General features: G+C 33.3%; 2 protein-coding genes across 2 annotated transcripts; one reads left to right on the forward strand and one right to left on the reverse strand.

The window, feature by feature from the left end:
- Positions 1-99: 99 nt before the first annotated feature.
- LOC114383105 (ferritin-4, chloroplastic) lies at positions 100-2,962 on the forward strand. The gene is made up of 8 exons (XM_028342697.1): positions 100-478; positions 575-658; positions 759-819; positions 907-994; positions 2,181-2,242; positions 2,377-2,442; positions 2,579-2,642; positions 2,752-2,962. The coding sequence occupies exons 1-8, from the start codon at positions 213-215 to the stop codon at positions 2,802-2,804; spliced, it is 744 nt and encodes a 247-aa protein (XP_028198498.1). The 5' UTR covers positions 100-212; the 3' UTR covers positions 2,805-2,962.
- A 6,088-nt stretch (positions 2,963-9,050) lies between these two features.
- Positions 9,051-11,438, reverse strand: LOC114384992 (40S ribosomal protein S4-1-like). Its single transcript, XM_028344889.1, has 5 exons — positions 11,308-11,438; positions 10,826-10,903; positions 10,561-10,741; positions 9,912-10,009; positions 9,051-9,654 (listed from the first exon to the last, which is right to left on the reverse strand). The coding sequence occupies exons 1-5, from the start codon at positions 11,308-11,310 to the stop codon at positions 9,220-9,222; spliced, it is 795 nt and encodes a 264-aa protein (XP_028200690.1). The 5' UTR covers positions 11,311-11,438; the 3' UTR covers positions 9,051-9,219.
- Positions 11,439-14,474: the final 3,036 nt, after the last annotated feature.

Here is a 14,474-nt window from a genome sequence, read left to right on the forward strand (position 1 = left end):
ACGCGCCAAGCCCCACCTTTACATTTCAACCCTCCACGTTTCACCCCATCCAACGGCTACCACATCACCAACCCCTCCTTTTAGTCCCACACTGCCACAGGCCCATCTCTATCCACACGCTCACAATAACACACTGTCACCGTTCCGTTCCGTTTTCCTCTTTTTTTTCTTTCTTTCAAATCCCCGCTTCGTGAAATCCCGAACCAGAAACCATGCTTCTCCGAACCGCTGCTGCTTCTGCTTCGTCCCTCTCCCTCTTCAGCCCGAACGCCGAACCTCCCCGTTCGGTTCCCGCTCGTGGATTGGTGGTTCGCGCAGCGAAAGGATCCACGAACCACCGCGCCCTGACCGGAGTGATTTTTGAACCGTTCGAAGAGGTGAAGAAGGAGCTCGATCTCGTTCCCACCGTTCCGCAAGCTTCTCTCGCGCGCCAAAAATACGTTGACGAATCTGAGTCCGCCGTTAACGAACAAATCAAGTTGCTCCCATTTCTCTCTCTCTCTCTCGCTCTCCCTCATCGGTTTTATTTCATTTTCTTTTTTCCACCTTCTGCTTATTATTATTTTTTATGCAGTGTGGAGTATAACGTTTCGTACGTTTACCATGCCATGTTTGCGTACTTCGATAGGGACAACGTTGCGCTGAGAGGACTTGCCAAGTAAGTAACGGTTTCGTTATTTTTAGAATCTATCGTTTTATTTTATACTAGTTAGGAGTGATTATTAGTTATTAATAATGGTTATGTGTGGTTGATGAAGGTTTTTTAAGGAATCGAGTGAAGAAGAAAGAGAGCATGCCGAGAAATTGATGGAGTATCAGGTGTTTGACTTAGACTTATTTTTCGTATTAGGAATCGAGTGATGATGACGCTGAATTCTGATTATTTGTTTGTTTATTTGTTTTCAGAACAAACGTGGTGGAAAAGTGAAGTTGCAGTCAATTGTGATGCCGCTTTCTGATTTTGATCATGCAGATAAGGGAGATGCGCTGCACGGTTAGTGTTTCTGGCCTTGTAATTTCCCTTTTTAGTGTTTTCAGTTTAGTTCGTGTGTTAATTGGAAATAGGTTTGTTTTCATTTTCTGTGTTGTTCTCTGTTTATCTAAATCTGAAGTGTGTTATGTGTGTGATTTGGTTTTTGGATCGAACTTTTTTTTTTCGCATCGTAGTGCTTTGTGGTTTTGATTATTGAAGATACTTGATCGAGCTTTGAAATCTTACAGTTTTGACATCGTTTCTAGAATTGGAATTCTTAGTTTTTAGAATCTTTGAATGATGACATGATTTGATACTATTCTTAGTATCTTGTGATGAATCACAAATGATTTGGAATTATGCAGTACATGAATGAATGTTGGGATACTCTCATAAATTCTCATCATAGGAATTGAAAAATTAAATGAGAGTGACTTATTAAATGAAAAGGAATTAAAGAGCACTAAGAAAAGCAAACTACTCTGTTTTCATTCATATGAAACAAGGATTTTATGCAGTCACTCAATCACTCATATTATTGCTCGCCTCTTATTCTCCTGAAATAGAAGCTCAACATACTTAGCTGTGATTTTTGTTTTGTGGGACTTACGGTCAAGTTCTTTTTTCAATTCCTAGTTTAACATTATGTATAATGTTTATGTAAAATAAATCAAATCCTGACTGAACGTTACATTTATATAGTACTGATATATAACTATAAAAACTTCGTACCCCATTGTCCGGAGGCAACGAAGGTATGGGGGAGGGATGTTGTACACAGCCTTACCCTTGCATATGCAAAGAGACTGTTTTCGGATTCGAACCCATGACCAACAAGTCACCAAGGCACAACTTTACCGCTGCACCAGGGCTCGCCCTCTAAAAAAACTTCGTACCCCATTGCTCGGAGGTTCTTCGCTATGCGAAGGTATGGGGGAGGGATGTTGTACGCAGCCTTACCCTTGCATATGCAAAGAGGCTGTTTCCGGATTCGAACCCATGACCAACAAGTCACCAAGGCACAACTTTACCGCTGTATCAGGGCTCGCCCTCTATAACTATATATTACCAAAATGGTAAAATACAAATAAAGAAGTCAACTAGCACAAAAAAAAAAAACAAATCGCTTCTCCTAGGCTTTACCTGTTGAAATTCTCAACTGAATTCTCTATATGTCAGAGTTAATTATTTGTTCCCCCTCTTTCAGCAATGGAACTCGCTCTGTCATTAGAGAAGCTAACCAACGAGAAGCTCCTTAACTTGCACAGTGTAAGCCACCTTTGTAGGATCTTAGTTTTGGTTTTGCTGCATGTTCTTTGTTTCATTGATATCAATCGTCTTGACATTGATATTGTTAAAAATGGAAGTTCCTTACTTTAAACTTGATGTATGTTGTTTGACAGGTTGCCACAAAGAATGGTGACGTGCAGTTGGCTGACTTCGTGGAAACTGAGTATCTGGGTGAACAGGTATAATATAAATTTCTTGACGCAACTATCAATTTTCAAGTGTGAGAGATTGTACATATTGTGTGCTATGCATTGCATTTGGCAAAAGACTGCTAAGAAGTTCAATAACTCTAATGTTGAATGGTTTCTTTCTTAGGTGGAAGCCATCAAAAGAATATCCGAGTATGTTGCTCAGCTCAGAAGAGTTGGCAAAGGACATGGTAAGAATTTCTAATTCTGCTACGTGCCTTTTTTTTTTTCCTGAGGTTTTTGCTTTGATCAAAGGAAGGTATTCATGTTATGTGTTTTCCTTGATGGACTTTCTTTCAGGTGTTTGGCACTTTGATCAGATGCTCCTCCACGAGGGAGGAGATGCAGCTTGATGATTATTACTACATTACCCCCCTTTCTATTATTATTTTGTATCTTGCTCATCTAGGTGGCTTTCTAGTCTTTTGCTAGAAGGTGGAACTGAACTATATGGATGAATAAAATAAATGTGGACTGGTTTCGGTCCTCTCGTAGATTATTTACTACTTGATCAATGATTTTTTTTTCATAAAAAGAAAAGGTAGAGACTTAAATCTATCCTTTTAAATGCACCCTAAGGCTACTAGGGCTAGGTTAACGAACGCGGATATTCAAACTTCCATCAATCATGACTCATAAGGGCATGCTGGTGAATAGCTATGGGGAAATGGATATAACGCGCATAACAAAATTAGCATGAAAATAAACGAAGATGGCAGGGCCAAAACCATGACATAGAGAACCAAACATTAAAGATGAAAGATTAGTTAGTTACAAAACATAGTGAAAAGGGACGATCGTCTAAGGCTCTAACTGAGAAACAAAACTCATAACAGCAAACAATGCAATGGCAAAATGATAGATGGACAGACAAATGATAAAGCACTGAGTGTCAAAAAGAACAAGAACACAGCCACCTTTGGTGCTTGGTTCATGTTTTTAGCTTTGAAGTCTGAGCCATGATGCGTGTCAGTGAGCAAGGAGCAGTGGTTGGTGTGGGGTTCTTTGGTTGAGCATAGAATTAGTGAGACGGTGCTGGATATGGAGGTTACTAATGTGGCCTTTAAAAAAATAATAATGTAAACGAAACACGCGACTCATTCCTTCTAAAACCTTCCTGAGATATTTCCTTTTTTATCCCCTTCTATGAGACCTTATCATATTCTTGTTTCATTCATAAAACCTTCCTGAGATATTTCCTTTTTTTATCCCCTTCTATGAGATATTTCCTTTTTTTATCCCCTTCTATGAGACCCTATCATATTCTTGTTTCATTCATAAAACCTTCCTGAGATATTTCCTTTTTTTATCCCCTTCTATAAGACCTTATTACATTTTTATTTCATTCATTCACTTAATCATTTTTATTTCATTCATTTGTATATATTAGCCACATAAAATTGGGGATTCAAAAAAAAAAAAAATGAAGACAAAACCTATCTCAATAAACAGAATGTGATATATAGACAAGAATAGATGATAGTCAACACCCCAAAAACAAATAGCAGGAAACTTTTATCCGATTTTATTAATTACTCTCCCTTGGTAAGAGGCTAAAACAAATACAAATCCCTACACCTTTGGTCGAACCTGCAATTGCAAATATGCATGCATTTACGTTGCAAGTTGACCCATAAGTAAATTGCCTTAAATAGCTAGTTGATTTATGGCTAGGAATGCAATAAAGCTAAGCGACGATATTTGATGGTTAAGAATCGAAATTGCAAGGTTAACAATATGTACAGAAGTCAAGGCTGTCTCACAGTACTCAGGTCCATAAGCAGCATGTTTGGCATCATTGTTAGCAAAGATAGCAGTTAGAGAGTCGTATATCAATTCACTCAGAGCACTCCTAAACGCCATAACCACATATTCATAGTCAGAGTTTGCACATTCTGCAATGGCTGGAACATATTTTGTCTTCACCAATATCCCTTAAGAAACTTCTGCCCTTCTATTCCCTTCTTTAAGGCCAACTTCAAGACCGCCTCTGAAAATTCAAGCAAGTTTTTTGCCCGCTGAACTCTAGGATCAGCTCTTAGAATGTTCGTGCATTCGATTCTGTGCTGTGGGATTTTCTTGCAAATTTTGTCAATTAGGTCAGAACCATCACCAAGCAGCCTATGAATGATGACCATGAATTCTAGCATTTGTTAGCGAAGGAGACTGAGTAATGAGGATCAAGCAAAGGGTGAGCAACAGGGAACATGGTGCTAAAGAATTTATTTTATGGTGGGGAGTTTTAAGGTCTGTTTAAACTTATTTAGTGAAATAAGCATTTAATTTAATAAAATAAACATATATTTTTTAATATGTTTGCCTAAATTATTTTTGCTTAAAAAATTAATTTTCTTCTTAAGGCCTCGTTCGATGTGATTGCACATTTCTGATTTTGGGTATTCAAAACAGATTTTGGGTATTCAAAACAAAATATGTTAGGCAAAAAGGAAACTGAATTGATTTTTAACTCAATTTTAAAATAATTTTATATTCATTATCAAAACCAAGAATTTTTTTTTATGAATTTGATTTTTAGTTAAAAAAAAATGCATTCTAACCACCATCACCATACCACCACCGCTACCATTTCACCATAATCACTATCATCACACCTGGTTGTTGATGCCTCTAGCACTACTATACTGTCATCACAATCATTACTATTATCACTTTCCACCATTTCACAATCATTGTCATCGCACCTCGTATTTGTTGCCTCTATCACCATCGCATCACTGTTGTCGCCGCCACCATTTTGCCACCTCCATTGTTGTTGTCGCTGTCGCTATCACTATTCCACCCTACCACTATTGTTGGTGTCATAACCACCACCACCACCATTCCATTGCTAATATTGCCAACAATGCATGATCAATCCAATATGTAACTTAACCCGATTAGACCTTTAATCGCAGTCAAACCAGTTCGACTAATTGGTCTATCCTAGTTTTTAAACCTGGTCATAACCATTCAACCATTATTATCGCCATCATTACCAGTTCACTATCATTGTTACTGTCATTATTCCACCCTCACTATCGACACCACCATTATTACCGTCACCATTTTCATCCCGTTATCTTTGTTACCGTAATTATTTCATAATAGAGTTATATAAAATGACTCATTTTATTTATCTTCAATTTGTAACATTTAAAAAAAATTAAAAACAAAGAATAAATGGAAACTCAAAACTAAAACTAATTTTGATTCTTACAAATTTCAAAAATAAAAATGAGAAACCATCAGCATTGCTCACGTTACATAATTATTTCCTTTTATGGTGATTCATTACATAATTAATTCATTATATTCTGTATTATACTTTCAATTTGTATAGATCAAAACGGAAGGATGTACGAATTAATGCAAAATTGCAAAATAAAAAAATACTAATTTGATTCTTTATAAAACATTATATAATTTAGAATGAATATATTGATACTATATATCAAATAAGTAATTAACGTATACTATCATAAATCGTTAATTACATGTTACTCCAAGGAAATATTGTTACAGTATTCATTGACAAGATCCTTAAAATAAGAAAATATTTAATTACATTTATTATATTATATTATATATCTAATATTTAAGGAAATATTTTACAATATTGGCTAATAAAATCCTTGAAATAAGGAAATATTATCTCCACTCCTTTATATAAGAAATAAATGACATCATTTTTATATATCTAACGTGTGAAATGTTGTACACAATAAAGCCATTATTTACTTGTTTTTTTTATAAAAAAATATATTAATTGGTAATGATTCTTTCAAATAAAATTATTTATTTCTTATTTGTTTAATAGATTCACTTCTTATAATCTCTCTTATAACACACAAAATAATACCTACCTACTATTAATATCATTAATAAGGCCCATTACTTCCAACAATTGTCATCATATGGTTGTTGTCATTATCATTAATATCATTATTGTCAATGAAGTAATTAATAATTAATATATTGATTATTTTTGTTAAAAAAGTAATTAATCACTTTTTTTTCCATGCAACATTGCAGAAAGTTAGAAAATTCGATATTATAATGATATTTTTAGAGATAAGGTTATTACTTTAAAACACAAATATTATTTTATTTAATATTTCCTAATTGATAGTCGGAAACTAACTCTTTCAAGGCATACAGAAGTGAGTATTATTTCCCTCCAAGTAAAGAAATAAACATGTTTTTTTATTTATTTAAATATTTTTAAACAGTTTAGTGCATGTTTTGCTCCGTAAATGATTGAAGCATGTATAATAAGTTACTCCTTGAAGTCTGGTGCTTGGCTCATGTTTTTGGCGTGTGGAATCTGAGCCATGGTGCGTCTCAGTGTGCAGGACTCAAGGGCTGGAAGCCTGGAAGGCAAGACAGTGCTAGCTGCGGTTTTGCTCATGGAAGTTGTGAGAGATGGTGTTTGTTCACGATTGCAAATGGCATTTATTACTTTTGAGTGCAAGTAATTTTTTTTTTATTTACACTAAGAATATTTTCTAATTAACATGAGAGACTAATTCTTTCAAAATTAGAAATCATCAAACTGAGTAATACTTTGAATAAAAATATTAATTTTTTAATAGAATGAAATAAAGTTTTAATTTTTTGCTCAGTAAATGACGGAAGCATAATAAGTTATTAATTTAATATATTTATATTCATTAAAACATTTAAAATAAGAAATATGGTAACAAATGATTAAATATTTATATAAATTAAATTATAATAAGGAGGGATCAAATTAAACCAGTATAATTTTGATAATTATTATATTATTTTTATAACTTAATATAAAATATGATTTTTATTTATCCAACTATTGAATTATATTTATATATTATTAAGATTATTCATTAAAATTGAACAACATAATCAAATGATTCATATTTTAGTATATTTTAAAATATTTATATTATATTAATTTTAATATATATAAATAAGATAACAAATAATTTTTAAATAATATGAAATTTTGTATGTGATATATAAAAAAACCCTTTCAATTCAACAGTAAATTATTTTAAAATAATATTATTTAACTGAAAAAAAGATTATATAATAATTATTAAAGTTACACAAGTATACTTTAATATCTCAATTATAATATAATAGTCTTTATAAGAATGATAAAATGTTGCAGTTGGCCGATTAGACAAGATATCTGTTTTTAATGTTCATCACAATTATATAATTAAATTCAACATTTTTATTATTTTATTGAGATTATTTATTTTTTGCTATGTAAATTTTGTGTAGTATTGGCAAATTCTTTATATGGACAATATTGACGGTGCTGTTTATTTTTTATTTTTTTTTAATTTCAATTTTATCCTTAATTTTTGAGTGACTACGTTTTGAAGTAACTCAAGACCCAAACCAGTTTGACCCAAAATTAACTAACGAGACCCAACTCCTCTGCACTTTTTTTTTTTTAATGAAAATGAGGGACAAAAACCCTTCATCCTATACACTCCCACTATTGCTTTCTACAGTATCCCGTTATATTTTGAATTAGCTTTCCACAATTCATTGACAATAGGCAGCATCCCCATTTTATTATAAATAGGAGTGGAAATAAGTAAGCTAAGCATTACTAGGCTTAAACTCAGCTCTGCTCATTATAGACTTTTTTTAAAGATTCGGCTCGATTTACATAAAAGTCTGGCTTGGCCTACGAACCTGATTAAAGACATCTTTAACCAATTAATTATTTTAAAACGTAATGAAATAATAATTAAAAAAAGAAACTTATAAAATTTTGTATAAATAATATATAAATCCAAAAATAATTGATAAACAAAATCATATTGAATTCAAGTTATTAAAACACAAAGTATATCAAAAGAAAATAAAACAAAAGAACATAATATTAAAAAAATATGAATTAGAGATGATTTATACTAATATAACCAAATAAAAATATTCAAATTATCTGAAAATATTTTTACAAAACATGAAAGTATTAATCTGATTGCATCATTCTTTTAAGTTAAGTCTTTTTATTTTAAAATAAATTTCACATCGAACCATAAAGCTCAGCACATTGTATTCATTCATTAGATCTTCGAGGAGGCTATATCACTTAAATATGCTTTTAGTTTCTCATTATAAATATTTTTAATCCCTCAAATTAAAATTATTTTTCTTAATCATTAAACTTATGAAATGCTTATTCACAATTTATAGCGGCTTACACAAAATTATGGTGGTTGACCACCAGAATTTAATTTCTAAATTTTAAAAATCAAAATCTAACAACCAAAGGTCGACTCAAATTTTGCATAATCAATATTTTAAGTTTGACACATACAAGGAGAGGGACTAAAAAAGCAAATGTCGAGAATGTGTTCAAATCAAAAGAATGTTAAAAATGTGTTAATAGCATTTCCTTTTAAGTCAGACAACAAATCAACAATTTAAAAGAACTCCTTCAAACAATGAGGCGCATTGAATCATTTACCAAAACACGCAAATAAACATCCATATTCTCTTCAATTGCAAGCAATACCATCTTACTACAGCTGCGGCATTTTGCTATCGTGAAATTCATTCAGTGATTTTGTATGACGACCAAAAACCAAGTCGAAAACTAGAGAATAGAAAGATTACTCCATGAATATAACACAGCCACAATAAAGTTGTATAGTGCAGGAGTCAAAATTCAACGATTAAAAACTCTTAGACAAAAGAAATTAGAAAACAAAAACATTGAACAAAACTACCAAGCACTCAAGTCTATTCATCCAAAAGGGGGGTTTTTTAAGCAGTAGTTGCTTGCTGGGCGGCAATCCTTTTCCTAGCTTCTTCAATGATTGATAGCTTAATACCCTTACCCTTGGGCAGGGATATCCATGGCTTTGTCCCCTTGCCAATAGTGAACACATTGCCCATACGAGTAGCAAATTCATGCCCAGTGGCATCCTGCACGTGAATTGTCTCGAAGCTACCCTTATGCTTCTCCCTGTTCTTGATCACTCCAACACGCCCCCTGTTTCTTCCACCTGTTACCATAACTACATTCCCAACATCAAATTTGATAAAATCGACAATATTGTTTTCCTCCAGATCCAGCTTAACAGTGTCATTGGCCCTGATGAGAGGGTCTGGGTAACGGATGGTGCGACCATCATAGGTGTTCAGGTATGGGATACCTTTCTGGCCAAACTGTACTGACCTAACCTTGCAGAGCTTGAACTGCCATTTACACAACATACAAAGAATATATGCTAAACCATAACCATTGAGTAGGAAAAATTGTAACTCCAAAATAAAATAAAATAAAAAACTATACAAGTCTTGAAATTGACATTTAAAAGGTTCATTAGCATCAACACATTTGTTAGCCTATATATAAGATAACTAAACACAGCAAAGCTACAGTCAATAATAGTATAATAGCACCTAGGCTGCAAATGAATCACAATATTCAATATAAACCATATAAAAAGTACCTTTGCCTCATCATCCCTGATGGAATGAAGACGGAATCGGCCTTTAGTGTCATAGAGCAGGCGGAAGTTCTCATTTGTTTTTGGGATTGAAACAACATCTGTATAGAGATAAAAAGAAATCATTCCTCGAGCTAAATCAATATAATTATAGAACCATATTGGGACAGACAAAAGGTGTTTTTGGCGGGGGAGAGAGCCTGGTGGAAGCTTCTGCAACTATTATTTTTTGTCTTAACCCTCCAGTACATCAGGGTAATGAAAAGACCTGACTAATCCAGAGTTCGGACAGGAACTGTTTCTGCAACTAATTTGGTTAGGTAAATTCAAGCTCACATTTAACCATAGTCTATTCACAAGCCACTGGAGAATGTTAGAAATAAGGGTTAGCATTTACATTCTTAGAACATGAATAGCTGAGAATCAGTTAACACCTAACTTTCCATTCGAACCTCTGGATATACATATATATTACAATATCCAGCTACATAGACTTCAAGAGAGTTTGCTAAATGTATCAGATTCAGAATTGGTCAAGCTCAATAAACAATAAGAACTTTAGCATATTATTACCCCCTCATACTGTAACATATTTTGGTTGCATAACATGAAACAGGCAGTTATTCTAAAAATTGACAAGCTGCAAACATACCCATGAAACCAGCAGGGTAAGTCTTGTCAGTCCTGACTTTGCCATCAACAAGAACATGGCGCTGCATCAGAATAGCAATGACTTCACGGTATGTCAGAGCATACTTCAGCCGGTTTCGCAGAATAAGAATGAGGGGGAGGCACTCCCTCGATTTGTGTGGTCCAGATGAGGGTTTAGGCGCCTATACAGGATGAAAAAGGTTCACATCAGTCTTCAAAATAATACCCTTCAAAACTGGTTACAAAATGATTAAATTTTCACTTACAAATGCACCACCCAGTTTGTCAAGCATCCAATGCTTAGGAGCATTGAGCCTTTTCAAATGCTTCTTTAGTCCCCTAGCCTGTAACAATCATAAGCACAAAAGTTTAAAGCTCAAACACAAAATAAAAAAAAATCTAAACAGCAAGTCTAAAGAACAAATCATATACAAAACGCTAGTTTAGTCCAGCTTAATCCAAAAAATGCAGTACATCCTTCACAGAGTGAAATCTAAAGAATCCAAATGTACACTATTCAAAGGCACGAATTATTATCAAACAAATAGTCATGATATCGTGAATTGAAGCATGTGATCTGAAGCGTGAACAGATAGTGGCACTCTGATTGCAGAAAATCAAGCGCTATTTCATGAAAAAATGAAGATTTAATTCGAGTAAAATGCTCAAAGGAAGATGAAGATCGAAACCTATTATGAAGATACAATTGAGAATGCATCAAATTCAGAAGAAGGGTAAGAATACGAACCATTTTGAAATCGTGAACTTAGCTAGTGCTCCTCGTGACCTCGGCTAAAGTTATACCAAACTGAAGAAACAGAATGAGTTGCTGCGGCACTTAAGATGAGAGGTTGATGAAAAGAAACCCTAATCCGTAGAAGTGCTGGATCATGGGCCTTAAAGGCCCGTATTCCTTTTCTTTGTCAGAATGGCCCATTTGGGTCACATTTGAGTTTTTTTTTTCTTTTAAAAAAGAAAACTGATCACATTTGAGTCATAAACTATAACTATGGGGCCTATACCAATAATGAGATTACGCTTTCATTAATACAGTTTTTCCCAATGTTATCATTTGGTTTAGGATAAGTATATGTTGATAATTATTGTTTTCAAATTAATAATTAAAATTATCATAAAATATGTGTATATGTATAATAAATAATGAAATTCAAATTTTAATTGCAACTTTTTTTAATGAATAATTATAAAAATGTTTTATTGTCTGGATTCAACCCTTATTTTATTCTTTCAAAATTGTAAGATTGGTGAGATTGGCATTATGCCATTATGTATAGTAGGCCATTGCTAGTGACTTTTTATTTGTTATTAAAATTTTAATAGAAAAATCCTTGATTTAGGCACAAAGTCACAATTAAGGTATTATTTTATCCAAAAATAGACTCATTTAGTGAAATAAAAATTAGTTAAGTATGAAATAAGAAACTTTAAATACTTCTTCTCCTTTGCACAATAAATAAAAAATAAAAAATGGTCATTTAATCAAGACAGTGTTATGTAAACTATTCTTTTATACTAATACATCCTTTCAACATTCGGGACTATAGTGTGAAGTCTGCACACTACCATGCGATAGAGTTACTTATCCATAATACCTCCCTGCAGGTAAAAGGTGATTGGAATTTGTTATGGGGTTTGCATGTTCCATATAAAATAAAAATTCTCATCTAGCGGATCCTTTGGGATTGTCTTCCAACCAGAATCTGACTATGTTCTAAAGGCGTACGTGCAATGTACCACTCTATGTCGTCCCCTATGCGAGAATTGTTTAGAATCCTCATGACAAACTTTTTTTGGTCATGCAGATTACTGGAATAGCATGTGCTCTGTTGTTGATGATAATGTTGACAACATTCAGGACTGTTTGTTTAATTTGTTGAAGTATATGGAGGACAACAATCAATTGCTTTTGGTTGCAGGTCTTTGGTGCTTGTGGCACCGAAGAAATGAAAAAGCCAAACGCACAAGAACTCCCAGCGTATAACTGCCCCAATCTCACTCGCATAATCATATATATATGGAAAAAGCCAAATCCTAGCCTATTGAAATGCAACATAGTTGCATCTATCTTTGCATATTCCAATCTCTTTGGCATTGGAGCTTGCATATATCCGAGACAACAATGGTGTTTTCCAAAAAGCACGTACATCCTTCCATCAAGGAAATGTTTTTCCTCATAAAGTTGAAGCTTTCTCGCTTCTGACTGCTATCATATGGTTTGCGGACCAAAGATATGGAAATATGGTGATAACTTCCTTTTCAGTTATCCACCTCACACTGAGTATGATCACATTCTTCTGAACTGCAAACAACAACTCCATCTCATTAACAACTCTTCTTTGAGTTTTGTTCGAAGACAAGACAATCAAGTCGTTCATATCTTATCTAGGGCATCTTGATCTTTCACTTGTCCTCAAGTTTTTCAGCACATTCCTCTTTGTATTGATTATGTTATTATTAATGAAATGAGTTAAGCCCATTCCATTAAAAAAAAAATGCATCCTTCATTCTCATTTTGTTTTCCAAACTACTTTTGCTAGCAAAGCACATTCCCTTATTCCCTTATTCCCTTTCTCCCCCCCAATTTAACTCTTTTCCAGAAAAGAAACACACCCTATGAAAGCTCGCTTGATTCTTATTCAATTAAACTAGACAGTACTCACATTTTTTTTCTTCCACTCCTACGCCATAAATATTTGTATTTGCCATTTATGGTTCTATATATGGTTTAAACTTCACCTCTTAGTAAAATAACAAATACCAATTTCAAACTTAGAACAATGTATGCACATTCTACAATAGTTAAAATTTAATGATGAATGAATTTTGCCTGTTAGAAAAACAAGGTGATGTTGAAGCGCGTGTAGGCATGAGAATCACTAAGATTCTTGGCATGACAAACCTGAATACAGATTATCTAAGAGGCCCTTTTTATTTTTAATTTTTCAATTCAATTATTTACCATGTGATAATTAATATTAACATTGCGTACTACTTTTTTTTCTTAAACAATAACCAAGAAAATGTCAACAAGAAAGCCTTGCACCTAATTCCAAACTCAACAAAATCATAACTTTAAAGAATAAAAAGCAAAAAACTTTAATGAATGTTAGTTCATTATACCAAGATGGCAAGATGTACTTTATGCATGTATAAACACCTACGTACTACTGCATTTCCACATATTCCCTTATTATTTCCAAACCTATTGTGACTAAAAACTTTGCACATAACATAATTCGTTTACTGTTTTGGCTTTTAGCAAATGTGAAATTTCCCTCACTAACTAAATACTGCGACTTTTGAAAAACTATCACTCGTAAACTATTAAGTATTTTAAATCAATACTTAATATTACTAATTAGCTTACAGATTGATAATCGACATGTTAAAAAAGTATTATGAACAATACAAATGGAGTTCTGCAAGTAATGTTTTGATTTTTGAAAATATTGCAAGAGCCAAAAGTGAGTTGTTCCATCATACTTGCTTTTTAATTTGGCATATATTTCTCTTGTTTTTAACGAAGAAGGATCTAGTACTTTATTCCCCCATGCATCCAAAGTAATATGAGCAATATTCTGAATGATACTGAAGCAAGGATGATGACTCGGGCATTCCTTATCCAACAGCTGAATTGCATCATTGGAGTCTGATTCAAAAATAAAATGCTTGAATCCTTTCTCCCAAGCAATAATCATACCAAGATATATAGCCTATAATTCTGTATGAAGAACAAAACATAATTTGATTTTGGCATCAAAAGAAAACATGGCTCTCACACAATGGCTCTATTTGATATCATGTATTAGGTAAGAAAAGAGATAAAATCTCTATCTTTATCTATTGGATCTTCGTCATATTTTATGCCATTTATACTAGGAACTATGCCCATGG

Source organism: Glycine soja, chromosome 14, assembly GCF_004193775.1.
Source record: "Glycine soja cultivar W05 chromosome 14, ASM419377v2, whole genome shotgun sequence".
In the NCBI taxonomy this organism is placed as follows: Eukaryota; Viridiplantae; Streptophyta; class Magnoliopsida; order Fabales; family Fabaceae; genus Glycine; species Glycine soja.

What these genes read in the sequence shown, in the direction of transcription:
- LOC114383105 (XM_028342697.1), top strand. Translation starts at nt 213, where the DNA reads ATGCTTCTCCGAACCGCTGCTGCTTCTGCTTCGTCCCTCTCCCTCTTC. An exon ending in TAAGGGAGATGCGCTGCACG is followed by an intron (nt 995 to 2,180) that starts GTTAGTGTTTCT and finishes CCCCTCTTTCAG; the next exon opens with CAATGGAACTCGCTCTGTCA. An exon ending in AAGAGTTGGCAAAGGACATG is followed by an intron (nt 2,643 to 2,751) that starts GTAAGAATTTCT and finishes ACTTTCTTTCAG; the next exon opens with GTGTTTGGCACTTTGATCAG.
- LOC114384992 (XM_028344889.1), bottom strand. An exon ending in TTACCCTGCTGGTTTCATGG is followed by an intron (nt 10,010 to 10,560) that starts GTATGTTTGCAG and finishes ATCTCTATACAG; the next exon opens with ATGTTGTTTCAATCCCAAAA. An exon ending in TCAGGGATGATGAGGCAAAG is followed by an intron (nt 9,655 to 9,911) that starts GTACTTTTTATA and finishes TGTAAATGGCAG; the next exon opens with TTCAAGCTCTGCAAGGTTAG.